Consider the following 25,954-nt stretch of genomic DNA (forward strand, 5'->3'; position numbering starts at 1 on the left):
GGGGTGAGAACCTCATAATCGTATACATGCAAAAGAAAGTGTGAATCGCCTTAATATTATTTTGCCGTGGTGTAGAAAAGGGGTCCCGTGTTTGCACTTGTCTGGGCTATAGCGCAGGGGGAGGATGAAAAAAATTAAAAGTGCTCACTTTGTCTTTAGGCAGAAGCGCAATCAGCGTCTCAAAGGCCGGCACAGCTATGCACGCGCTGGCTGCTCGACTTTTGCAGGGCAGGAGACCACAGTTTTTGCAGACACGTTCATGATATCAAAAGTCTCAGCGCTCTTTGGAGGTCATTCATATATATCAAAATACCCGCCCCTCGCAGGAAGGAGGATGGCTTTACCAAAACAATTATTGATGGCGAATCGATTATTCATAAAGCTTGAATTGATCTGTTTTTCTGTGTTAACCTCATATTTTTTCATACTTCTTCTCAAACTAAGGTGGTGCGAGGGTAAAATGAATCGGGATGCGCTGATCAAAGTAATCGGTGTACCAGGAAATCATGCATTGACAAAAGCTCCCCTTTGCTTGTAATGCAAAGTGTGATTAAATGCATTATTTTTAATCGTTATGGAGCACATGCATCGAAGCTTCTCAGCTGTGCTTGTGCTAAGAAAAGGAAAGATTTTAAAAATAACGTAAAACGATTGTCAATGTAACCTTTTGTAAGTAGTGCCTGGAGGATTCAGTGTGGAGAAACTCTATAGAGACAGTGTGTGTATTAACTTGTGGATTTTTCTGTGAGTATTTGGTGGCAGTCTGGCCAATTGCTTGAGAGACGGCGTTAGCTGCAGAGCTCAGCTCAGAGCCAAATGAGATGAATGGGAGGGGAGATGATGACGTGACTCCCCACCCGCCTTAACTGTCAATCCCCACAAACACAGTCTCGAATTTGCATAAGCACACCCCTTCACCTACAATTTTAACTTAGTTACAAAGTGATCAAAACTCTCGTTTATATCCTGCGTCCTCTCATTAAACTTGTATCCCGCATTACCTGTGGGCATGTGAAACGCCAGCGGTAGCCTGTCTATGAACTTAATTTCTGCGTTGACAGTCAGTTCACGTGATTACGTGAGAGGCGTGATGATGTCACACGAAACTCCGCCCCACGTCATTCCAGCTCAACTCCATTACAGTTAATGGAGAAAATACCTTCCAGTTATGACCATTAGGCGAGAATTTGAAATGAAACCTGCCCAACTTTTGTAAGTAAGCTGTAAGGAATGAGCCTGCCAAATTTCAGCCTTCTACCTACACGGGAAGTTGGAGAATTAGTGATGAGTCAGTGAGGGCTTTGCCTTTTATTAGTACAGATAAAAACATTTTTGAAAGTCCCTAAAGTCTTGCTGTCGACCACATTACTTGGTAGCTTATTTCAAGTGTCTGTGGTTCTCTGTAAAGAAAAACTTCCTAATGATTTTGTGAAACGTACCCTTAAAAAATTTGTGTCCCCATGTTCTTGATGAACTCATTTTAAAATAGCAGTCTCGATCCACTGTACTAATTCCCTTCATAATTTTAAACACTTAAATCGTGTCACCTCCTAATCTTCTTTTGCTTATACTGAAAAGGCTCACCTCTTTTAATCTTTCTTCATAATCATCCCCTGTAGCCCTGGAATGAGACTAGTCACTTTTCTCTGGACCTTTTTTAGCGGTGCTATGTCCTTCTTGTAGCCTAGAGACCAAAACTGCCCACAAGTACTCCAGATGAGGCCTCACCAGTGCATTATAAAGCTTGAACATAACGTCCTTGGACTTATACTCCACACATTGTTTTATGTAACCTAATATTCTGTTTGCCTTCTTAATGGCTTCTGAACACTGTCTGTAAGTTGATAGTGTAGAGTCCACTGCGACTCCTTAATCCTTCTCATAAGATGTACTCTCAATTTTCAGGCCACCCATTATGTATTCAAACCTAACATTTTTATGTCCTTTTGGTATTACCTTACATTTACTAACATTAAATTTCATTTACCACAAATCTGCCCAAGCCTGTATGCCTATCTTGGTATAATCATATAATAATATATGATATATATATATATATACACACATACACAGAGCATCACTTTTTCCATATTTTGTTATGTTACAGCCTTATTCTAAAATGGATTAAATTCATTTTTTTTCTCAGAATTCTACACACATCACTCCATAATGATAACATGAAAAAAGCTTACTTGAGGTTTTTGCAAATTTATTAAAAATAAAAAAACTGAAAAATCCCATGTGCATAAGTATTCACAGCCTTTGCTCAATACTTTGTCGATGCACCTTTGGCAGCAATTACAGCCTCAAGTCTTTTTGAATATGATGCCACAAGCTTGGCACACCTTTCCTTGGCCAGTTTCGCCCATTCCTCTTTGCAGCACCTCTCAAGCTCCATCAGGTTGGATGGGAAGCATTGATGCACAGCCATTTTAAGATCTCTCCAGAGATGTTCAATCGAATTCAAGTCTGGGCTCGGGCTGGGCCACTCAAGGACATTCACAGAGTTGTCCTAAAGCCACTCCTTTGATATCTTGGCTGTGTGCTCAGGGTGGTCGTCTTGCTGAAAGATGAACTGTCGCCCCAGTCTGAGGTCAAGAGCGCTCTGGAGCAGGTTTTCATCCAGGATGTCTCTGTACATTGCTGCAGTCATCTTTCCTTTTATTCTGACTAGTCTCCCAGTTCCTGCCACTAAAAAACATCCCCACAGCATGATGTTGCCACCACCATGCTTTACTGTAGGGGTGGTATTGGCCATTGTGATGAGCGGTGGCTGGTTTCCTCCAAAGGTGACGCCTGACATTCAAACCAAAGAGTTCAATCTTTGTCACATCAGACTAGAGAATTTTGTTTCTCATGGTCTGAGAGTCCTTCAGGTACCTTTTGGCACCCCAGGCGGGCTGCCATGTGCCTTTTACTAAGGAGTGGCTTCTGTCTGGCCACTCTACCATAGATATATAGATATAGATATATATATATATATATATATATATATATATATATATATATATATATATATATATATATATATAGATATATATATATATATAGATATATATATATATATAGATATATATATATATAGATATATAGATATAGATATATCTCTCTATATATATATATCTATATATAGATATATATATCTATATATAGATATATATATATATATATATATAGATATAGATATAGATATATATATATATAGATATAGATATATTTTATTTATAATTCCAGGTTTTGTTATGCAGCATGTTCATATTTGAATTTGTATAATTTTGACAGGATATATTTTTATGGAGAGCAAAATCTTTTGGGATATTTAAAATCTTAAGTTTATTTTTTATATAAAATTACATAAGAGTAAAGAAATTTGAATGTTTGTTCTTTTAACGTTTACTTTATTTCTAACTTGTATAATTTAGACAGGATATATTTTTATGGAGAGCAAAATATTATAAGTTGTTTAAGGTTCAAGTTGATTTATTCACGAATAATATTCCTGTTTGCTTTTACCATTCCTACCAAAGATATTTCTGTCGACTAAATAAAAATTCCTTCTATTTAAAATTTAAATAGAACTTGAACAAATACGATAGTTCATAATATTCACGCAGACTTGCACGTAAGAGTGGGAGTTATCCGTTTTAACAAGCAGCGAATTGCACTGATACGAAATAGCTGTGTGTGTGTATATATGTAGATATGTATGTATATGTACATATATGTTTATATATATATGTGTGTGTATATGTATGTATATATATATGTATTTGTGTGTATATATGTGTGTGTATGTATGTATATGTGTATGTATATGTATATGTGTGTGTGTATATGTATAGATATGTATATATATATGTTTATGTGTGTAAATATATATATATATGACAGCAACACTCATCACTCACAACAGTGACAAAACAATTACATTGACAATCATGTTACGTTATTTTCAAAATGTTTCCTTTTCTTTTCATTGCTTCTTTAACACACTACTTCTCTGCTGCGAAGCCTTGGTATTTTGCTAGTATATATATATATATATATATATATATATATATATATATATATATATATATATATATATCCATCCATCCATCCATCCATCCATTCTCTTCCGCTTATCCGAGGTCGGCGGGGGCAGCAACAAGCAGAGGCCCAGACTTCCCTCTCCCGGCCACTTCTTCCAGCTCTTCGGGAGAATCCCAAAGGCGTTCCCAGGCCAGCCGGAGACATAGTCCCTCCAGCGTGTCCTGGGTCTTCCCGGGGCCTCCTCCCGGTTGGGCGTGCCGGAACACCTCACCAGGGAGGCGTCCAGGAGGCATCCTGATCAGATGCCGAGCCACCTCATCTGACTCCTCTCGATGCGGAGGAGCAGCGGCTCTACTCTGAGCCCCTCCCGGATGACTGAGCTTCTCACCCTATCTTTAAGGGAAAGCCCAGACACCCTGCGGAGGAAACTCATTTCAGCCGCTTGTATTCGCGATCTCGTTCTTTCGGTCACTACCCATAGCTCATGACCATAGGTGAGGGTAGGAAGGTAGATCGACTGGTAAATTGAGAGCTTTGCCTTACGGCTCAGCTCCTTTTCACCACGACAGACCGATGCAGAGCCGCATCACTGCGGATGCCGCACCGATCCGCCTGTCGATCTCACGCTCCATTCTTCCCTCACTCGTGAACAAGACCCGAGATACTTGAACTCCTCCACTTGGGGCAGGATCTCTCCCCAACCCTGAGAGGGCACTCCACCCTTTTCGGCTGAGGACCATGCTCTCGGTTTGGAGGTGCTGATTCTCATCCCAGCAGCTTCACACTCGCTGCGAACCGATCCAGAGAGCTGAAGATCACGGCCTGATGAAGCAAACAGGACAACATCATCTGCAAAAAGCAGTGACCCAAAAGTTATGAACAGAATCGGTGACAAAGGGCAGCCCTGGCGGAGTCCAACTCTCACTGGAAGCGGGCTCGACTTACTGCGGCAATGCGGACCAAGCTCTGACACGGTTGTACAGAGACCGAACAGCTCTTATCAGGGGTCCGGTACCCCATACTCCCGAGCACCCCACAGGATTCCCGAGGGACGGTCGAATGCCTTTTCCAAGTCCACAAAACACATGTAGACCGGTCGGGCAAACTCCCATGCACCCTCAGGACTCTGCTAAGGGTGAAGAGCTGGTCCACTGTTCGCGACCAGGGCCGAAAACCACACTGTTCCTCCTGAATCCGAGGTTGACTATCCGGCGGACCCTCCTCTCCAGAACCCCGAATAGACTTTTCCAGGGAGGCTGAGGAGTGTGATCCCTCTATAGTTGGAACACACCCTCCGGTCCCCTTTTAAAGAGGGACCACCACCCCGGTCTGCCAATCCAGAGGCACTGTCCCGATGTCCATGCGATGTTGCAGAGGCGTGTCAACCAAGACAGTCCTACAACATCCAGAGCCTTAAGGAACTCGGTATCTCATCCACCCCGGGTCCTTGCCACCAAGGAGTTTTTTGACCACCTCGGTGACTTCAGTCCCAGAGATGGGAGAGCCCACCTCAGAGTCCCCAGGCTCTGCTTCCTCGTTGGAAGGCATGTTAGTGGGATTGAGGAGGTCTTGAAGTACTCCTCCCACCGACCCTAGCGTCGAGTGAGGTCAGCAGCGCACCATCCCACTATATCGGTGTTGACACTGCACTGCTTCCCCTCCTGAGGCGCGGACGGTGGACCAGAATCTCCTCGAAGCCGTCCGAAGTGTTCTCCATGGCCTCTCCAAACTCCTCCCATGCCCGAGTTTTGCCTCAGCAACAACGAAGCAGCGTTCGCTTGGCCTGCGGTACCTATCAGCTGCCTCCAGAGACCCACAGGACAAAAAGTCCTATAGGACTCCTTCTTCAGCTTGACGGCATCCCTCACGCGGTGTCCACCAGCGGGTTGGGGATTGCCGCCACGACAGGCACCGACCACCTTGCGGCCACAGCTCCGGTCAGCCGCCTCAACAATAGAGCGCGGAACATGGCCCATTCGGACTCAATGTCCCCACCTCCCTCGGGGCGTGGTTGAAGTTCTGCGGAGGTGGGAGTTGAAGCTACTTCTGACAGGGGACTCTGCCAGCCGTTCCCAGCAGACCCTCACAACACGTTTGGGCCTACCAGGTCTGACCGGCATCTTCCCCACCATGAAGCCAACTCACCACCAGGTGGTGATCAGTTGACAGCTCCGCCCCTCTCTTCACCCGAGTGTCCAAGACATATGGCGCAAGTCCGGCGACACGACCACAAAGTCGATCATCGACCTGAGGCCTAGGGTGTCCTGGTGCCAAGTGCACATATGAACACCCTTATGCTTGAACATGGTGTTGTTATGGACAATCCGTGGCGAGCACAGAAGTCAATAACAAAACACGCTCGGGTTCAGATCGGGGCCATTCCTCCCAATCCGCCCTTCCAGGTCTCACTGTCATTGCCCGTGAGCATTGAAGTCTCCCAGCAAAGCGAGGGAATCCCAGAAGGTATGCCCTCTAGCAACCCCTCAGAGACTCCAAAAGGGTGGATACTCCAAACTGCTGTTGCATACGCACAAACAACAGTCAGGACCCTTCCCCACCCGAAGGCGGAGGGAGGCCACCCTCTAGTCCACGGGGTAAACCCCAATGCACAGGCTCAGTGGGGGCAATAAGTATGCCCACACCTGCTCGGCCTCTCACGGGGCAACTCCAGAGTGGTAGAGAGTCCAGCCCCTCTCAAGGAGATTGGTTCCAGAGTCCAAGCTGTGCGTCGAGGTGAGTCCGACTATATCTAGCGGAACCTCTCGACCTCGCGCACTAGCTCAGGCTCCTTCCCCTTCAGAGGTGACATTCCGTCCCAAGAGCCAGTTTCTGTAGCCGAGGATCAGACCGCCAAGGTCCCGCCGGCCACCACCCAACTCACATGCACCCAACCTCCTTGGCCCCTCCCATAGGTGGTGAGCCCATGGGGAGGAGGACCCACGTTACCTCTTGGGCTGTGCCCGGCCGAGCCCATGGGTGCAGGCCCGGCCACCAGGCTGCCATCGAGCCCCACCTCCAGGCCTGGCTCCAGAGGGGGCCCGGTGACCAGCGTCGGGCAAGGGAAAGCGTTGTCCACAGTTTTATTTTCATTGGAGGTTTATTGAAACGCTCTTTGTCTCATCCCTCACCTAGGACCAGTTTGCCTTGGGTGGCCCTACCAGGGGCATAAAGCCCCGGACAACATAGCTCCTAGGATCATTGGGACCGCAAACCCCTCCACCACGATAAGGTGGCGGTTCAAGGAGGAGTATATATATATAATATATATATATATATATATATATATATATATATATATATATGCGCAAGGATTCTTAGCAGAATTGTCTGATGTTAAGAGTGGTGCTCTACAGGGGTCAGTGCTAGGGCCACTGCTATATATATATATATATATATATATATATACACACTCCTCACAAAAATTAAAGGAACACTTTAAAGAAACACATTAGATAACATCAGATCTCAATATGAAGTTGGATATCTGTACAAGTAATGACAGGGCAATGTCTTAGGAACAAAAGGATGCCAAGTCTTTTAATGGAAATAAAAGTTTTCTGCCTACAGGGGGCTCAATTGTGTAGACACCCTAAAATCAGAGTGAAATGAAGATGTGGCAGGCTAGTCCATTTTTTCAAAAACTTAATTTCTGCTACTCAAAATGCTTTCAGTATCTTGTGTGGCCCCCACGAGCTTGTATGCATGCTTGACAACGTCGGGGCATGCTCCTAATGAGACGACGGATGGTGTCTTGTGGCATTTCCTCCCAGATAGATATGAGGGCATCCCTGAGCTGTTGTACAGTCTGAGGAGCAACCTGGCGGCGCCTAATGGACCGAAACATAATGTCCCACAGATGTTCTATTGGGTTTAAGTCAGGGGATCGTGAAGGCCATTCAATTGTTTCAATTCCTTCATACTCCAGGTACTGCCTGCATACTCTTGCCACATGAGGCCGGGCATTGTCGTGCATTAGGAGGAAACCAGGGCCTACTGCACCAGCGTAGGGTCTGACAATGGGTCCAAGGATTTCATCCTGATACCTAATGGCAGTCAAGATGCCGCTGTCTAGCCTGTAGAGTTCTGTGAGTCGCTCCATGGATATGCCTCCAAGATCATCACTGACCCACCACCAAACCAGTCATGCTAAACGATGTTACAGGCAGCATAATATTCTCCACGGCTTCTCCTGACCCTTTCACGTCTTTCACATATACTCAGGGTGAACCTGCTCTCATCTGTGAAAAGCACAGGGCGCCAGTGGTGGACCTGCCAATTCTGGTATTCTATGGCAAATGCCAATTGAGCTCCACGGTGCTGTGCAGTGAGCACAGGGCGCAGTAGACATTTGGGCCCTCAGGCAACCCTCATGATGTCTGTTTCTGATTGTTTGGTCAGAGACATTCACACCAGTGGCCTGCTGGAGGTCATTTTGTAGGGCTCTGGCAGTGCTCATCCTGTTCCTCCTTGCCCAAAGGAGCAGATACTGGTCCTGCTGATGGGTTATGGACCTTCTATGGCCCTCTCCAGCTCTCCTAGAGTAACTGCTTGTCTCCTTGAATCTCCTCCATGCCCTTGAGACTGTGCAGGGAGACACAGCAAACCTTCTGGCAATGACACGTATTGATGTGCCATCCTGGAGAAGTTGGACTACCTGTGCAACCTCTGTAGGGTCCTGTTATCACCTTGTGCTACCAGCAGTGACACTGACTGTAGCCAAATGCAAAACTAGTGAAGAAACAGTCAGAAAAGATGAGGAGGGAAAAATGTCAGTGGCCTCCACCTGTTAAACCATTCCTGTTTTGGGGGTCATCTCATTGTTGCCCCTCTAGTGCATCTGTTGTTAATTTCATTAACACCACAGCAGCTGAAACTGATTAACAACCCCCTCTGCTACTTAACTGACCAGATTAATATCCCATAAGTTTCATTGACTTTATGCTATACTCTGATTAAAAAGTGTTCCTTTAATTCATTTGAGCAGTGTATATATATATATATATATATATATATATATATACACACACACACACAGTACAGGCCAAAACTTTGGACACACCTCCTCATTCAATGTGTTTTCTTTATTTTTATGACCATTTACATTGGTAGATTCTCACTGAAGGCATCAAAACTATGAATGAACACATGTGGAGTTATGTACTTAACAAAAAAAGGTGAAATAACTGAAAACATGTTTTATATTCTAGTTTCTTTAAAATAGCCACCCTTTGCTCTGATTACTGCTTTGCACACTCTTGGCATTCTCTCGATGAACAGGTAGTCAAAAACCATTTCATAACCAGAGTCATGAATTACAGCTACTCACTTATCTCTATAACACTGTATTAAGATGTGTACATACTAAAGCTGAATAGGTTGACTCATATAGCACTTTCACAATCTTATATGATAAATACAATTTTTGTTAGTTTTTCACAGCAAAGCACATTATTTCAGAATCAAGTTAATGCCCATTGTTTTAGCTCTGTTAATATATTAGAAAATATTACCAATTGAAATTGTTCCATCAAATCAGTATTAAATTTTGCTAGGGATTTAAGTGTTTTAGGATTTTCAAAAAGGATATACACCAACCAAGAGAGAGACAGGCACTCAGGATGCTTCTTACTCTCTCCATCCTGAATTTTGGTTGGGTTTCTTGCAGTCTGATAAGCAGTAGAGAAGTCATAATAATCTTTGCTGTATGTCTTTCCTGTAGAAAGTATTTCAACGTAGAATGCATATAAATATACCTATTAAGTAAGCTTGTGTCATTGTATTATACTTGTTATTTAACTTAATTTATTATTTAATTAAATGTTATTGGTTAAAATGTTCATTAGTAATAAGATCAAATATTAATATTCGCTTTGGTCAGCTCATTATCTTTTCCTCTGTTTGGTGTGTTGATGTCAGTATCTTCCAAATTTGTAGCTTTCTATCTGTTCATCCCTAAGATGGTGTGATTCATTATCTGTTTAACTCAGTGTTTTCCAAACTCAGTCCTGGGGACTGCCTGTTCCAACCATATTCCACCACATAACACTGAGCTCATTTAATTAGCTGGTATTTTTTTTTTCATTTATTCGACATTCAGAAAAGCATAGCAGCATGATTTTTACATTTATAAGACATGTATAAATATTTCTGCTTTTGCTATAGATTTAAATGCTTAACTCTTCTTTGTTGATTTCATTATACTTTGCCCTTTCTCTGTGCAGTTTTTCCCCCTTCGCTGTATCTTAAAAATTAACAATTTAAAACGAGCAGATCAGACACCCAGGCAAACAATATTAAATAATCAAAGGCTGCAACTACTTTAGAGTCAGACCCACTAATTAATAAATAATGGATTAATTAAACAATTAGAACACCTTGAAAAGCAGAATGAAAATCAAGATGAAAATACTGTTAAAAGGAAAAAAATGCATTATGCTTATTACTGCTTGGTACATTATAATTTTTTTTGAACATTGTAGAAAAAAATGTACATTTTCTATCCATCCATCCTCTTCCGCTTATCCGAGGTCGGGTCGCTGGGGCAGCAGCTTGAGTAGAGATGCCCAGACTTCCCTCTCCCCGGCCACTTCTTATAGCTCTTCCGGGAGAATCCCGAGGGATTCCCAGGTCAGCCGGGAGACATAGTCCCTCCAGTGTGTCCTGGGTCTTCCCTGGGGCCTCTTCCTGTTTGTACATGCCCAGAACACCTCGCCAGGGAGGCGTCCAGGAGGCATCCTGATCAGATGCCCGAGCCACTTCATCTGACGACTCCTTGATGCGGAGGAGCAGCGGCTCTACTCTGAGCCCCTCCCGGATGACTGAGCTTCTCATCCTATCTTTAAGGGAAAGCCCAGACACCCTGCGGAGGAAACTCATTTCAGCCGCTTGTATTCGTGATCTCATTCTTTCGGTCACTACCCATAGCTCATGACCATAGGTGAGGGTAGGAATGTAGATCGACTGGTAAATTGAGAGCTTTGCCTTACGGCTCAGCTCCTTTTTCACCACGACAGACCAATGCAGAGCCCGCATCACTGCGGACGCCTCACCGATCCGCCTGTCAATCTCATGCTCCATTCTTCCCTCACTCGTGAACAAGACCCTGAGATACTTGAACTCCTCCACTTGGGGCAGGATCTCGCTCCCAACCATGAGAGGGAACTCCACGCCTTTCCAGCTGAGGACCATGGTCTCGGATTTGGAGGTGCTGATTCCCATCCCAGCAGCTTCACACTCAGCTGCGAATTGATTCAGAGAGAGCTGAAGATCACGGCCTGATGAAGCAAACAAGACAATATCATCTGCAAAAAGCAGTGACCCAGTCCTGAGTCCACCAAACCAGACTCCCTCAACACCCTGGCTGCGCCTAGAAATTCTGTCCATAAAAGTTATGAACAGAATTGATGACAAAGGGCAGCCCTGGCGGAGTCCAACTCTCACTGGAAACGGGTCTGACTTACTGCCGGCAATGCGGACCAAGCTCTGACACCGGTTGTACAGGGACCGAACAGCCCTTATCAGGGGGTCCGGTACCCCCTACTCCCGGAGCACCCCCCACAGGATTTCCGGAGGGACACAGTCGAACGCCTTTTCCACATCCACAAAACACATGTAGACTGGTTGGGCAAACTCCCATGCACCCTCCAGGACCCCGCTAAGGGTGTAGAGCTGGTCCACTGTTCCGTGACCAGGAAGAAAACCACACTGTTCCCCCTGAATCCAAGGTTCGACTATCCGAAGACCCTCCTCTCCAGAACCCCCGAATAGACTTTTCCAGGGAGGCTGAGGAGTATGATGCTTCTGTAGTTGAAACACACCCTCTGGTCCCCCTTCTTAAAGAGGGGGACCACACCCCGGTCTGCCGATCCAGAGGCACTGTCCCTGATGACCATGCGATGTTGCAGAGACGTGTCAACCAAGACAGTCGTACAACATCCAGAGCCTTGAGGAGCTCCGGCTATATCTCTTCCACCCCTGGGGCCCTGCCACCAAGGAGTTTTTTGACCACCTCGGTGACCTCAGTCCCAGAGATGGGGGAACCCACCTCTGAGTCCCCAGGCTCTGCTTCCTCATTGGAAGGCATGTTAGTGGGATTGAGGAGGTCTTTGAAGTACTCCCCCCACCGACCCACAACGTCCAGAGTCGAGGTCAGCAGCTCACCATCCCCACCATATACAGTGTTGACACTGCACTGTTTCCCCCTCCTGAGACGCCGGATGTTGGACCAGAATCTCCTTGAAGCCATCCAAAAGTCAGTCTCCATGGCCTCCCCAAACTTCTCCCACGCCCGAGTTTTTGCTTCAGCAACCACCAAAGCCACATTCCACTTGGCTTGCCGGTACCTATTAGCTGCCTCTAGAGTCCCACAGGACAAAAGGGTCCGGTAGGTCTCCTCCTTCAGCTTGACGGCATCCCTCACCGCCGGTGTCCACCAGTGGGTTCGGGGATTGCCGCCACGACAGGCACCGACCACCTTACGGCCACAGCTCCGGTCAGCCGCCTGAACAACAGAGGCATGGAACATGGCCCATTCGGACTCAATGTCCCCCACCTCCCACGGGACATGGTCGAAGTTCTGCCGGAGGTGTGAGTTTAAGCTGCTTCTGACAGGGGGGACTGCCAGACATTCCCAGCAGACCTTCACAACACGTTTGGGCCTACCAGGCCTAACCAGCATCCTCCCCCACCATCGAAGCCTACTCACCACCAGGTGGTGGTCAGTTGACAGCTCCGCCCATCTCTTCACCCGAGTGTCTAAGACATGTGGCCGCATGTCCGACGACACGACCACAAAGTCGATCATCGAACTGAGGCCTAGGCTTTCCTGGTGCCAAGTGCACATATGAACACCCCTATGCTTGAACATGGTGTTCATTATGGACAATCCATGACAAACACAGAAGTCCTATAACAAAGCACCATTCGGGTTCAGATCGGGCCCTTCCAGGTCTCACTGTCATTGCCCATGTGAGCACTGAAGTCTCCCACGGAAGCTGTTGTATCATTCTTGAACCTTTTGTGAAAGTGTTTATTTGCTGTTTGGACTTCATGCTTCACACATTCTATAGTTTGTGCCTACATTTTGTAACATTTATTACTAAAATTTGAAAAAGTTTCTGTTTTCACAATGTGTTTACACAGATTACTGTAGAAACGGAACACACGTGAAATGCGTGTGTTCCAAATAACAATCTATTATTTCCACTCTAAAACTCCACTTCACTCCCAGATAATCAATCAAGGCTCATGGGAGAAGCTCTTGCACGTTCTAAGTCGGTAGGGGGATGGAAGAGCCGGCTGCTTGCAGCTTGTCTTTATCGGCACATTTACATGACAAAGGACACTGGCGGAGAGGTGCGAACGGTTTTAAGGTGGGCCGGATCTACGAGTTTTTTCGTAGACTCTGGTAATTCTAGTGTTAAGCATAGCGAGTTACATGAAAGAGACATGTAAAGAGCAGACAATCTATTCGTTGTGGCGCTTGGTACCAACGCTGCACTATTAAGGTGCCTTCAGAGAATAAATTTGCTTATGTAAATAGAGAGCATTTCCACTCTATTAATGTGCTTCTTTGTAGTGCATAGAAAGTGTCTCATTGTATATGCTTGTGACGTGCTGCATAATTTGGCCCACAATCGTGGCTTGCCTGTACCTGAAGAGATGTGGTATGATAACCCTGAACCACCAAATGATCAATCAAATTGGACAGCTTTACAACTTTGTTTAAATGTAATTGGCAGAATGTAAAAACAGGTAATCAGATTCAGCCGTTATTTTTTAACCAATTCATTTAATTAGTGGTCAGTATCACATCGTACAGCCCTTATATTTCTTAGTTCATTGGCCACATCTCTTACAGCATCCACTATTGCATTTTGTGATTCCAGAACAGGGTCCGTGAGTACACAGCAAGATGGTTGCCCAGCAGTTTCCAAGGCAGAGGTGTATGTGCGCAGCCAGAGCCCAAAGATGTCCTAGGCACAGCAGCAGCTTCACTGCCCCCTTGGCATGGGGTCTGCATTTGTAATATTGTCTTAAACCGAGGGTGGGCTGTGACCTTTTCATGACGACTGTCATATCTGACCACTTCTTTTTCGTCTCAGGCACTGCGCAACTTTCTGAATTTGAACTTTTGTTTGCTTTAATTCCTTGTTTATTTCATGTCCATCACACACTGTGTAACTTAAATGATTCCTTGCTATTGTGCTTTGAACCTCAAACTAAGAAATTAATGAGGATTTTTGTAATTAACTCAGCCAAAGTAGCTAATTTTATTTGCTAGATGATAATACTTCTAATAGTAATAATATATATATAGTAATTTAAAAATCAAAATCCGACAATAGCTAGCATCTACCTGAAGTGTTTACTTAAGTGTTTTCTATCATTAACTGTTGTCTAAAATATACAGTCAGTACATTGACATTGAATTGCAATTCAGAAAACAAGCAGAGCTTTCTATCTGCCTATAGACTATTTTAGCAACCTAAATACACAGTGGGGGAAATACAACCCCTTACAGCTACACATTTTCATAAATTGCAGGTTTAAGAAATAGGACTTGAGTTAACACCAGGGTGGACATCCCTCTTTAAAACTGGTTAAGGACTACACCAAGTCAAGTGCCACTTGCAATGTTTGACCACATCTAAATACAGTACATCCATCCATCTCTGAAACCAGCCCAGAATAAATCAGGGTCTTTACATTGCCTATTCCAACAGTATTAGGGACAAGTCAGGGTCAAAACCTGGACAGGAGTCAGTTTGTCACTCTCCATACTCAAACATTCACCCACTGTCACTCATACATATGCATGTGGTACATATACATACATATCAGATGTGGTGAGAAAGCCTTGCAAACTGGAGAAAATCAAGCAGATATTGGGAGATCATATAAACTATACAACTATGTCCAAACTGAGATTTCCACCCTGTCTCCTGGAGCTGTAAGCAAGCAGTGTTTACCCCTGTGCCAGCATGATACCCTAAATTCAACATGCGTTTGAAACACTGGATTGTTTTATTTGTTACTAGCAGATTACCCAGTGGCTTCACTCACTGAGTGCAAGGGATAAAAATAACATGTAGTATATAAATTATTAAACAGTGAAACATTAGCATGTAAGAAGTAAAGATACATTGAGCAGTACTGGAGTGCTTTTGGGTAAAGTACATTTTAGAGGCGTAATAACACAACAGGTAAGTAGCACTAACAGCAGCTTAAATGTATTTGGATCATCTCTCGGTAGCAGATCCCTTGTGAAAGGTGCTACACGACCGCTGTGGTAAAGAAATTACATTTTCTATGCGATCCTGCAAATTTCTGCCTGACAACCTTGCACTATGTGCCTGTAATTTAAGAGAAAAATGATTCTGAGAAATGTGGACGCTGCCTTTCCGTGCTTAACGGGTAGAAGGTCCAAACAATTCCCAAGTCCAAAACTTAACATGAAGAGGTCGGTACATCTTCTTAGATGTAAACCTGTGGTGTAGCGGGTCCACAGCGCCGCGACAAAGGTCAATTTTTAAATAAATAATCACCGCGCTCGCGGCTTAGTGAGGGGGCATGGTAGTGTGGCTGATGCGGTTGTCAGGGCAATTCACAGTGTGGGCGTTTCTGACCTAAGTGCACAGGTGAGAAACTGTCCACATCCGTGCTTGTTCCTGGGGCCGTTGATTTGCCACAGCTGCCATTGCCTCTTGATAAATAAAAGTACGAGTTGGATAGAGGGGAAGGGAAAGGAAAGAAAGAAAGGACGGGAGGTTGCAGGAGGAAAAAGCAGGAAGCAGTGGGGAGAGAGAGAAAGCTGGTGCGGGAGAACGAGCGAGTGAAGGCTCGCAGGCAGCCTGGGTGTTTGGCCGACACCCGGGGAGTAGTAGTTTTGGTCGCTCCCGCAGAGTTTGTTTTTTTATGAAGGATGGGAGTGACTGGAAGGCGGATGACTCTCTGCGTAAGGCCGTTGAAGGCAGCGGAGTCGGGGCTTGGGACGTGGTGTCCCCAGCGTGAGAGCCTTGGTCTTTGGGGAATCTCAAGTCGCTCTTCGTAGAGCCTACTGGAGCCAGGGATCAGTAAGGCAACCAACCAGCAGGAGAGTGGACAGAGGGCAAGAAGCAGGTAGGGCGAGTCCCCTATTGAGAAGCCCAGATGGGAGGAGTAGGGGAGTTGCCACAGGAAAGAAGACACCGGGCTTTGTTGTTTTAAAGGATTGCTTCCTGCATTATTTTAACCTTGTTGTTTTTAGAAGATTTGTTCTATTTAATTTTAACCTCCACAATAACACTCGTTTTAATGGATTATTTATTTAACTAGCAACTTGGCGCGCGCAACGGCTTTTTATCGGTAAAATGGTGTGCGTGATGACGTCTTCCCCTCCAAAACGAACTGTCGCATAAGTTTTGTTGTATCGCGAAAAAAAAAATCTGCCCTTGAGCTGTTTCCATACATAATTTGTGTATGTTTCAAATTATCTACCTTTTGTTTTCCATGTTACACCCCCTCCACTAAAGAAAGAAACAAAGAAATGGAGAGATTATTCAGACAGTTTTTTGAAATTTGCCAGCTTACTGTTATTTCAGTTTCACAAATAATTGGAATTGTACATAATATCTGAAGACGACAGCAGAATGAAGCAGTTGCTTGTCTGATAGCCCTAGAGCTCGAAGAAATTACCCCAGTGCGTCAAAACCCACGGGTATGGGAGAGACGACGGAATAAGACCTTCTGGAAGGAGGTGGTGGGGAGACACTTCACAGAAAATCTCCGGCTGCAACATTTTAGAATGACACGGCCGATGTGTGAGATGTTGTGTGGATTCATCAGTCCTAATGTTGCGCCCATCACAGGTTGTCACCGACCACCGGTTCCAACCCAAAAGCAGATTGCCATCGCCCTTTACAAGCTGGCAACCTGCGCTGAGTATAGAGTAGTTGGAGAAACTTTCAGGGTTAGTAAAACTACCGTCCATCGATGTGTATATGCTGTATTAAAGAAAAATTAATGCGGCGTTATATCAGACTTCCGACTGTAGCGGAGGCCAATGAAATTGCATACCGCAATTCCTTGGTGCATCTTGTGCCACAGATTTACGGTACACTGGATGGCACGCATGTGCCTATTCTTCCCCCGACGGAAGGCTACCGCGATTACATTAATCGCAAAGGGTGGCCATCTATTGTTCTCCAGGCCCTTGTTGATGACAGGTGCATGAAACGAGACATTTGCGTTGGCACTCCTGGAAGTGCCCATGATACAGCTGTGTTTGCAGCATCGGATCTGTACAGGTGAGCCTACCTTTCAACATCCCTTCTCAGTGCGGTAACAACTGAATTAGTACTGTAACCTGCTTCCCTTAAGGTTTTTAATTAAAACTGAAATTTGAATTAATACAAAATAACGACGTTTAATCAAAAAAAACTAAAGTTAATAATAATGAGAGAATTTCTCATATATGCTAAAACATCTGCCTTTTAATAATAAGAAAAAAAAGTTTAGATAATGAAACACACGGTTTATTAAATATTTTGACTGGCACAGTAAATTACCTTTGTGGTTTTTGTATTATTTAGCCAGGCTACAGTTGATGTGAAGGGAGTTCAGGTACCCCTTTTAGTAGCAGGAGACCCAGCCTATCCGCTACTGCATTGGCTCATCACGAAAAATAACGAGTCTCTTCATCATACCATGCGAACCGCCCCGCTATTCTCGTTTTTATTGCATGTGATGAAAATGTATCATGTGACACATTTATTTGCGTTAAAGCCCTTGTTTTCTGACAAAAAGTGTTTCCAATGTAGTTTTTGTGACATCTGAAGTATCAATATGGGATTTATGCGCTAAAGTTAAACGGAAAAATATTATGTCTACATGTACAACATTTTATCGATAATTAGCATTTCCATCAGCTAAAATTTGAAGCGCTAAATATTTTTTCGCAAAAAATCCTTGGATGGAAACTGGTTGGCACGCTTTTGCCTCTTTCTTTCACGATCACGGCGTAATCTGTCTTGTCTCTCTGTAGGGGTTTCAGTTGCCTTTCGTTGTGCGACAGAGACGCGTCGTTGAGCTAATCTGTGTGAATGCTGAGTGTCCCTTTCTTGCGAGCGACTCTCTCGCAGCAGCAGGTTTAGTTGCATTTCGTTTCGGCATTGTTCCGTAAGGTCTCCTCCAAGTGCACATTGGTAGGTGAAGATGGAAAGGCATAATGGGCATAGTGAAACACACGAATTGGTGACCAGGGGAACCATCCAACTCGGACGCGGGGCTCGAAATACTCAAGTGCACATGTTATTTATAATGTAATTTTTTTATATGAACTTCCCCAAAAGAGTTGATCCCTGTAAATAGTTAATAGTATATGAACAATATAATCTGTTGTAGTACGGGCGTTAATTAGCGTCACACCGCATAACCTGTATACACCACGTGTTGGCTGTAATGCCAGAAGCGTGGTGGACCCTGTAAGGGTACGTTGTGGTTTCTGTTTCTTTCGTGATTTTTTTATTTCATTTTATTGATTATTTAATAGGCAGAGGGGAGAAGACGTTAATGTGACGCTCTGTCTATTTCTTTACTTTTGTTTTGAAAAGATTATCGGGAACAGGAAAAATAAAAGCAAAGGGAAAGAACGTAAGCAGGAATTCTGAGAGGGGACAGATTGGGGCTTTTCTACGGGGCGGCTATATAGCCAAAAGGAACGCGGACACGGACACCGCGCTGGGCTTTTATTATATAGATGACTTTTGAATGCACTACACTTATTTTGAACACCTTGTTTTTTTTTTTTGTTGTTTTTAAATAAAAGCACTTGACACTTTTACACCATCCCCTTACTTTGTTGTGCCTCACTGCTAAACTCATCGATAACATTACTGACGTTGTAGGGGTTCAAAGGCTAAAGATGGTTGGGAGCATGGAATGAACCCGCATCGTCACAAAACCCTCCATCTTCTTAAAAGAATTAATCACAAAAGCAGCCTTGAATGTTACAGGGTTTTAGTGACCTGAACTTACCTTAAGGGCAGTAAGTAGTCGTGTAGCGCAATTTACAAAGAGAGTCTTGCTTCAAAAGCACCGATTACACTCATTCGTAAAGTTTCCCAGTTTCCCAGGAGCCGACAGGGCACTCGAAGTGTCACAAACAGTGCGAGAAGAGAGGACGCTGCCCGAAACTGCAAAGTTCTCGACCCAGTGGAGCAACCCAACATTCCGCACCTCTGAGCGTCCACTTTGTTCTCACAACCCCTCGCCGCTGAAGGTGGTGTCGTCTTCACATTGTTTACAGCTCGGCGCAGTTAAAAAGTAGAAAGACGCAAAGCTGTTTTTCTCATCTCTTCTACTATCAAGTACTGTCAGTTAAAAAAAAAAAAACTTCTAATATGGCAGTTTGTAATGTGGCAGACGGGTCAGCGCTGAAGTCCAGAGTGGAGGGCGATGCGGGGCGCACTTCTATGGGATAGATCGGCTTGTTTGTGTTTACTTCTTTTCAATATCAGTAAAATACCTCTCACACAAATAATAACAATTCGTAAAGACAATATAAAAATGTCGTCCACAAACGAAGTGATTAGTTCCTGTATTAAAATATGTTCTCTGGTAATTTCTGTTTCATGTGGTCATACGTAATTTCCATTTCAAAGGAGAAAAGAATTTTTTATATATATATATATATATATATATATATATATATATATATAGATATATATATATATATATATATATATATATATATATATATATATATATATATATATATATAGATATAGATATAGATATAGATATAGATATATAGATTAAACTTATTCTGCTTTACTCTATATTATTAACATTAAATTAAGTTCACAATGTATATGAAATTCAGTTTATATATATTTTTGTCTTGTGTCTCAGATTAAGGAAAACCAGGAAGCCAGGACTGCAAGAGTACAGCCTACCCCAAGCAGAAGAATATTTTGTCAACAGAACAGTGAAAACAGGTATACACCTGCAGTTTTGTCTCCAACACTTCAATGGCTTGATTATACTGTACTCCTTCTACATACACAAATTGTACCAGTAAGAGGGAAATGCTTTTGGAATAGAAGTTGTGAAGTAACAAGTCAATCTGATTTTGCCTTGATCTTGTATCATGTGGACTAGTAATAGTTTGCTTTTGCTTTTTTCATATGTTTATTTTTAGCTGCGAGGGACTGAAAAGTGATGTTTATTCAAGTACCCAGAGGTCTACAGGAGATTCAAACCAAAACATTCAGTCTCCCACCAGTGACGGAATGGAGCGGCGCAAGTTAGTCCTTTGCTTTCAATGATCCTTTATCAAAAGGTTCCCCCGCTGCTAATCATTTGCAGATTGCAGTTTATTGTACCGTTCCTTTTCTTTTACTTTTATTATTTTAAGCAAAAATATATATATACATACACACACAGTGGAACCTCGGTTCATGACCATAATTAGTTCCAGAACGTTGGTCGTGAACCGAAGCAGTTTCCCCCATAGGATTGTATGTAAATACAATTAATCCATTCCAGACCGTACGAACTGTATGTAAATATATGAAAAGATTAAGCACAAATGTAGTTAATTACACCATAGAATGAACAGTGTAATAGTAAACTAATGTAAAAACATTGAATAACACTGACACGAAACACCCAGGCTCCCTGCTCAGCCTGCTTGCGCTCTCTCTCTCTCTCTCTGTATCACACACACATACACAGACACACATACACCACCCACCCTCTCCCTCCTTCCCCTCCCTTCCCTGTCAGCAGCCGTGCTTGCTCTCTCTCTCTCTCTCTCTCTCTGCGCTTGCTTGCCACGCGCTCGCTCTCTCTCTGTAGCACACACACACACACACACCACCCACCCTCTGTCAGCAGCATGTGCAGCAGTTTTTTTAAAATGAATTTTAAGCACAGCGGAAAAAAAGGAACATTAGAACAAATCTGAACTTTAAAAACCAACCACAAGCAACCAAAAAACATTGCAGGAGTTCATGCTAATAGCCTTACAGCCCGATCGCTGTAAGCACTTTTTTTTAAAATGAGTTTTAAGCACAGCGGTAAAAAAGGAACATTTGAAAAAGGAGAAAAGTAACACTGCAAAAATTCACGCTACGAACTGAAAAATTAACTTTTGAATAATCCGTAATACAAAAACCACCAAGAAAACTAACCCTGCATGAGTCGAGTTCTGGCATGAAGTGTTTTCTCTCTTGTGATTTCTTGGGTTTCTGGTGCTTTTAGCTGTTTAGCTGGTGGGAGTGAAAGCCTCATGCAGCCATTCCAAAAACAAAGTTCTTGTGACCCAACCCTTCGTGTTTGCCCTCCACATTACTGGCAGTCTGGCTTTGTTTACATTGTACTGCTTGCAAGCACGAGGGTTCTCAGATTGGTAAATGAGTAAACTGGTAAACAGTTTTTTCACCTCTTGTAATTTCTTTCTTTACTTCGATTTCAATTTTCTTCAAAACTTTCTTCTCACCACTCTTCACTTGCTTAGAAGCCATAGTTAATTGCAAAAGCACACGAAATACTGTAGAGCACAAAGAGAGTGCAGGTAACGCATGCACGTCTGACTGAGAACAATGAACAGGGCTCTTGCAGGCACGCGGCTCATTCGCTTTCTCTCTCTCTCTCTCTTTCTCTCTCAGCCTGCCTGTGCAGGGGTGGAATTGGGGGGATGGTTAGCTTGCACGTACTGCCTGCAGACAGGCAGGCAAACACGTGCAGCAATCTCCCCCTCCCCAGCAGGCACGTGGCTCTCTCTTGCTCTCTCCCTCTCAGCTCAGCTCAGGCAGGCAAGGGAAACTGGCTTGTTCGTATACCGAGTGTGTGGTTGTGAACCAAGGCAAAAGTTTGGCGAGCTTTTTGGTCGTGAACCGAGGTTCCACTGTGTGTGTGTATGTATGTATGTGTGTGTGTATATATATATATATATATATATATATATAAGTTTATTTAAAACTTTATTATTTTAATATTATAACTATTGCATTTTCATCCCAGCAGGTCATATCAGACTCCTGTTCGGGATGAAGAATCTGAATCACAAAGAAAAGCAAGATCACGGCTAATGAGGCAGTCAAGGCGATCTACGCAGGTAAATAAGAGGGCAATTAAACTTAAGTTTGATAACCATGGGTTGCAAATCTCTTGCAGCATAGCCCATAGTAACTTTAAGGTTATAAACTGCATGACCACGAACCTCTTCTTAACAGGGAGTAACCTTGACTGACTTGAAAGAAGCTGAAAAAACAATCACTGGAAAGGCAAATGATCTTGTAGTTCCAGCTGAAGTACAACTCTCACGATATTGCAGCATGGATAAGGTAGGAGTTTTTTGTCTTCAAGTGTCAAATTACTTAACAGTTTTATAAGCTCAGAAACCACACAACTCTACGGTTAAAGTAGTGCAAGTCATAATTAAGTCTAATAACACAATTTATACTGGTCACTCATAATTATTAATCTCCGATGACAGTTGCTTCTTTGGTTGGTCGAGTTCAATAAGCTATTAAGTTATTATTAAATTATTATTAATAAGCTATTGTAAATGTAAATATTAGACATAACATACAAAACATAACATAAATGCTGCAAGATGTAGGACATTTTCACCTAAAACCAGCATGGTTTTTTACTGTTAATTATTGTTCCTATGTTATTGAAGTTTCCATTAATGGATAGTGAACCAGGGAACATTGGATTGCAGGCATAATTTACATCACAAAAAGTCCACACAACATTCTATTCGAGCTTACCAAATGGTAGACAAGTCTGTATTTCTGTTTTACTGATTTTGTTAATTTAGTCAAAGTGCAAGTTATTCCACTGTTTTAGTCAGCGATGTGTTGAAGATTAACAACTTAAACCATAACAGTGCAGATTTATTTTTTCTTTTCAGACATTGGCTCACATTTTGTATGGAGATTCTTCTTGTGATCTACTCTTAAACTTAGCTGTTTTTGTCCACTGGTATGACCAAGTGGGCTGTTTTGTTCATTTTCAGAATTTCAGATTTGTTTGAATAGATGTACAGTTTGAACATCCAAAATAAAAATGAAAATTGAAAAAAGTTTACCCCTGTTACTTTACTTAGTTGCCCACAGCCTTGGCGCCTTCTTGAACCAAGATATCTACAATCGTGAGCTAGACAAACCAATGGAAAGAGAGACAGGCAAGTGTGACTTAAAATTAGATTTGCAGCAGTTTATTATCAACAGAGAATTAAAACTGCCAAAAAGAGTGTGCAAACAGTGCAAATAAGCAAGTCAATAAATAGTTAAATAAATAAATGTATAAAATCCGTGCCCATAAAACCAATAAATTGTCTTTGGGGTATTCTGTAAATAAATATTCTAAATAAATAAGTTAAAATCCTTTTTGTCAAAGTAATGAAATTCAGCTAGCACTGCGTCTTGCCCATCTTTGGATGCCGCTGTATCTGACTTGTTTTAGACAAAGTTCACCACACCCCTCATCCCATACCTGGATCTGAGCTGTCCAAACATGGTTGCCACAGCTCCCGGGGAACATAACCCATTTACCAATTGTCACTGCTCTTGAGCCTCCTTCCACCGTCTTGCTCTGGTGGCCTCATCTCCTCAAATTCCCCACCCACTCCACTGCTCAGCAAATGATAGCACAGTCACCACCCATAATCTCTGCTCTTCCACACAACTGGCAAAGTTCCACCTTTGACCCATCAGTCCACCTAAAGTTAGTCTAAATGTTTAGGGGGTAATGAAGGTGATTTTTGGAAAATGTTAGATAAGCCTTTATGTTCCTTTTGTTTAGCAGTGATTTTCTTCTTGCAACTCTCCCATGGATGCAATTTTTGCCCAGTGCCTTTCTTACAATGCAATCATGAATGCTGACATTAAATGGTTTTAGGAGGCACTGCAGGTTGTTAGATGTTAATTAGAGTTCTCCTGTGAATTCACAGAGTAATTTTGTAGATTTGGCCACCAGGCAATGTTACCACCTTTCCAAGTTTTCTTCATGTAGAGATGATGGCTCTCACAGAGGTTCGCTGGTGTACCAGCATTTTAGAGATTGCTTTGTAATCCCAACTGATTAATTTCAGGTTTTCTAGAATTTTATTTTTCTTTCATCAAATCACACCTCTAGCTGTGCCAGTTTCCAGGAGAATTCAGGAGTTAGAACTGCCATACAAACAATGACAAGCCACACATACAAAAATGTTTGCAAGGAACACACTCATTGTGTTCAGGTACTACAATTTGTGAATGTGAATGCATAAACTCAAACAGAGAATAATATGTTATTATCAATAAAAACAGTGGTCCTCTTAAAAACACACTTGCTTCCTTCCTGTTTCTGTTTGTGCTTTTGCAAAAAAAAAGTTTGTTTTGAAAAAAGAAAAAGTATGCCAAATTTTAAGTACATATATATGGACTTCTACAGGTCATGCCATCATTAATAACAGAAAATATTTAACAGCAAAAAAGATTATCATACCATACAGTACCTAGCCCATTTTTTTTTTTTAAAGTATATCACAAGTTTCTTTACACACAATAAAAAGTTATATAACAAGTACATTAAAAACAATTTAATTGAAAGATTTAAGCAGTTACACAAAGTATATCAATAATACATAATAAAAAGTTCAATAAAAATAGCCAAGCAGTAGAAATAAGCTTTTAACATGAGGATTAAGAACATCAGAGCATATGAACTGGGCAAGGAAGTTTAGGACTATAGAAGACAAAAGCACTCTCACCTTAACTGTAAAAATTACTAAAATAATTTTACCTCTGGAACTTTTTTTGTTTTATATTAGTTTACTCTTCTGATGTATTCCATACCTAAACCAAACACAGTGTTATAATCTTGTTGAAAGAAGAGCCAGAAGCAAACGCGGACAGAGTGTACTCATGCGAACAGCCTTGTTCTGTCATTTCAGATTCGTTAAGACTAACCAGGTAAATTAATCCTGAGACACCTCAGAAAACATGAGTTAACCTGACAGTAACTTTTGGTCTATTTCTATTTTCCTTGAAAACCAGTGTTATCTTTTGGGAATAGGCTGTTACACAGACCCCAGGTTAAAATTATGTGACAACACATCTATAACATGATTACTAGGATGCTGCAGATCAAGAAATGCCTAAGTGTTGTATTTTGCCTTAAGTTTTCCCAGTATTACACTTTTTTGAGCATATGTCAGCAAAATGTCCCAAGATAATTTAGACAAGAACAGACCATCCAGCCCTATCCACTTAATGTGAATAAAAAGTCCTACTGTTTGGAAATTTACAGTTAACACATTTCCAACGGTGTTCTTGTTAAACTCATTTCAAAGTCACAATCTTGATCCACTATACTAATTCCTTTCAGAATTTTGAACACTTCAATCATATCACCTCTTCATCTGCTTTTGCTTAAAATAAACATGCTCTGCTCTTTTAATCTTTCCTCATAATACACTGCAGTCCTAGAATCAGTCTAGTCTCTCTTTATTGCACATTTTGTGGTCTGGAGACCAAAACTGCATGCTCCACTCTAGATGTGGCATTACCAGTTTGTTATAAAGCTTCAGCATAACCTTCTTCAACCTATATTGTACACGCCATGCTATATAACTTAACATTCTGTTTAGCCTTCTTAATGGCTTCTGAATACTGTCTGGAAGTTGATAGTAACGAGTCCAACACAACTCCTAAATACTTCTTGTAAGGTATACCTTCAATTTTCAGACCTCTCATTGTTCATTTAAATTTTACATTTTAACTTATTAAGTGTGATACTTTACATTTACTAACATTAAATTTCATCTGCCTCAAATCTGCCCACGCATATATGTTGTCCAAGTCTCTCTGTAAAGATTCAACAGGTTTTAGATTATCTGCCAATCCTCCTAGCTTGGTATCATCTGCAAACTTGACCAGCTTGTTAT

General features: G+C 42.5%; 1 protein-coding gene across 2 annotated transcripts in view; it reads left to right on the forward strand.

The window, feature by feature from the left end:
• The window catches only part of ppp1r12c (protein phosphatase 1, regulatory subunit 12C), a 252,081-nt gene that overhangs the window by 128,915 nt on the left and 97,212 nt on the right, over window positions 1-25,954 (forward strand). The window contains exons 10-13 of one of the 2 annotated variants that reach the window (XM_039773835.1): window positions 19,924-20,009; window positions 20,213-20,317; window positions 22,039-22,132; window positions 22,251-22,361. In XM_039773835.1, coding sequence (XP_039629769.1) covers window positions 19,924-20,009; window positions 20,213-20,317; window positions 22,039-22,132; window positions 22,251-22,361 — 396 coding nt within the window. The remainder of the gene's footprint in view (window positions 1-19,923; window positions 20,010-20,212; window positions 20,318-22,038; window positions 22,133-22,250; window positions 22,362-25,954) is intronic. The other variant, XM_039773836.1, reaches the window with a different exon arrangement.

This window comes from Polypterus senegalus, chromosome 13 (genome assembly GCF_016835505.1).
Source record: "Polypterus senegalus isolate Bchr_013 chromosome 13, ASM1683550v1, whole genome shotgun sequence".
NCBI lineage: Eukaryota > Metazoa > Chordata > Cladistia > Polypteriformes > Polypteridae > Polypterus > Polypterus senegalus.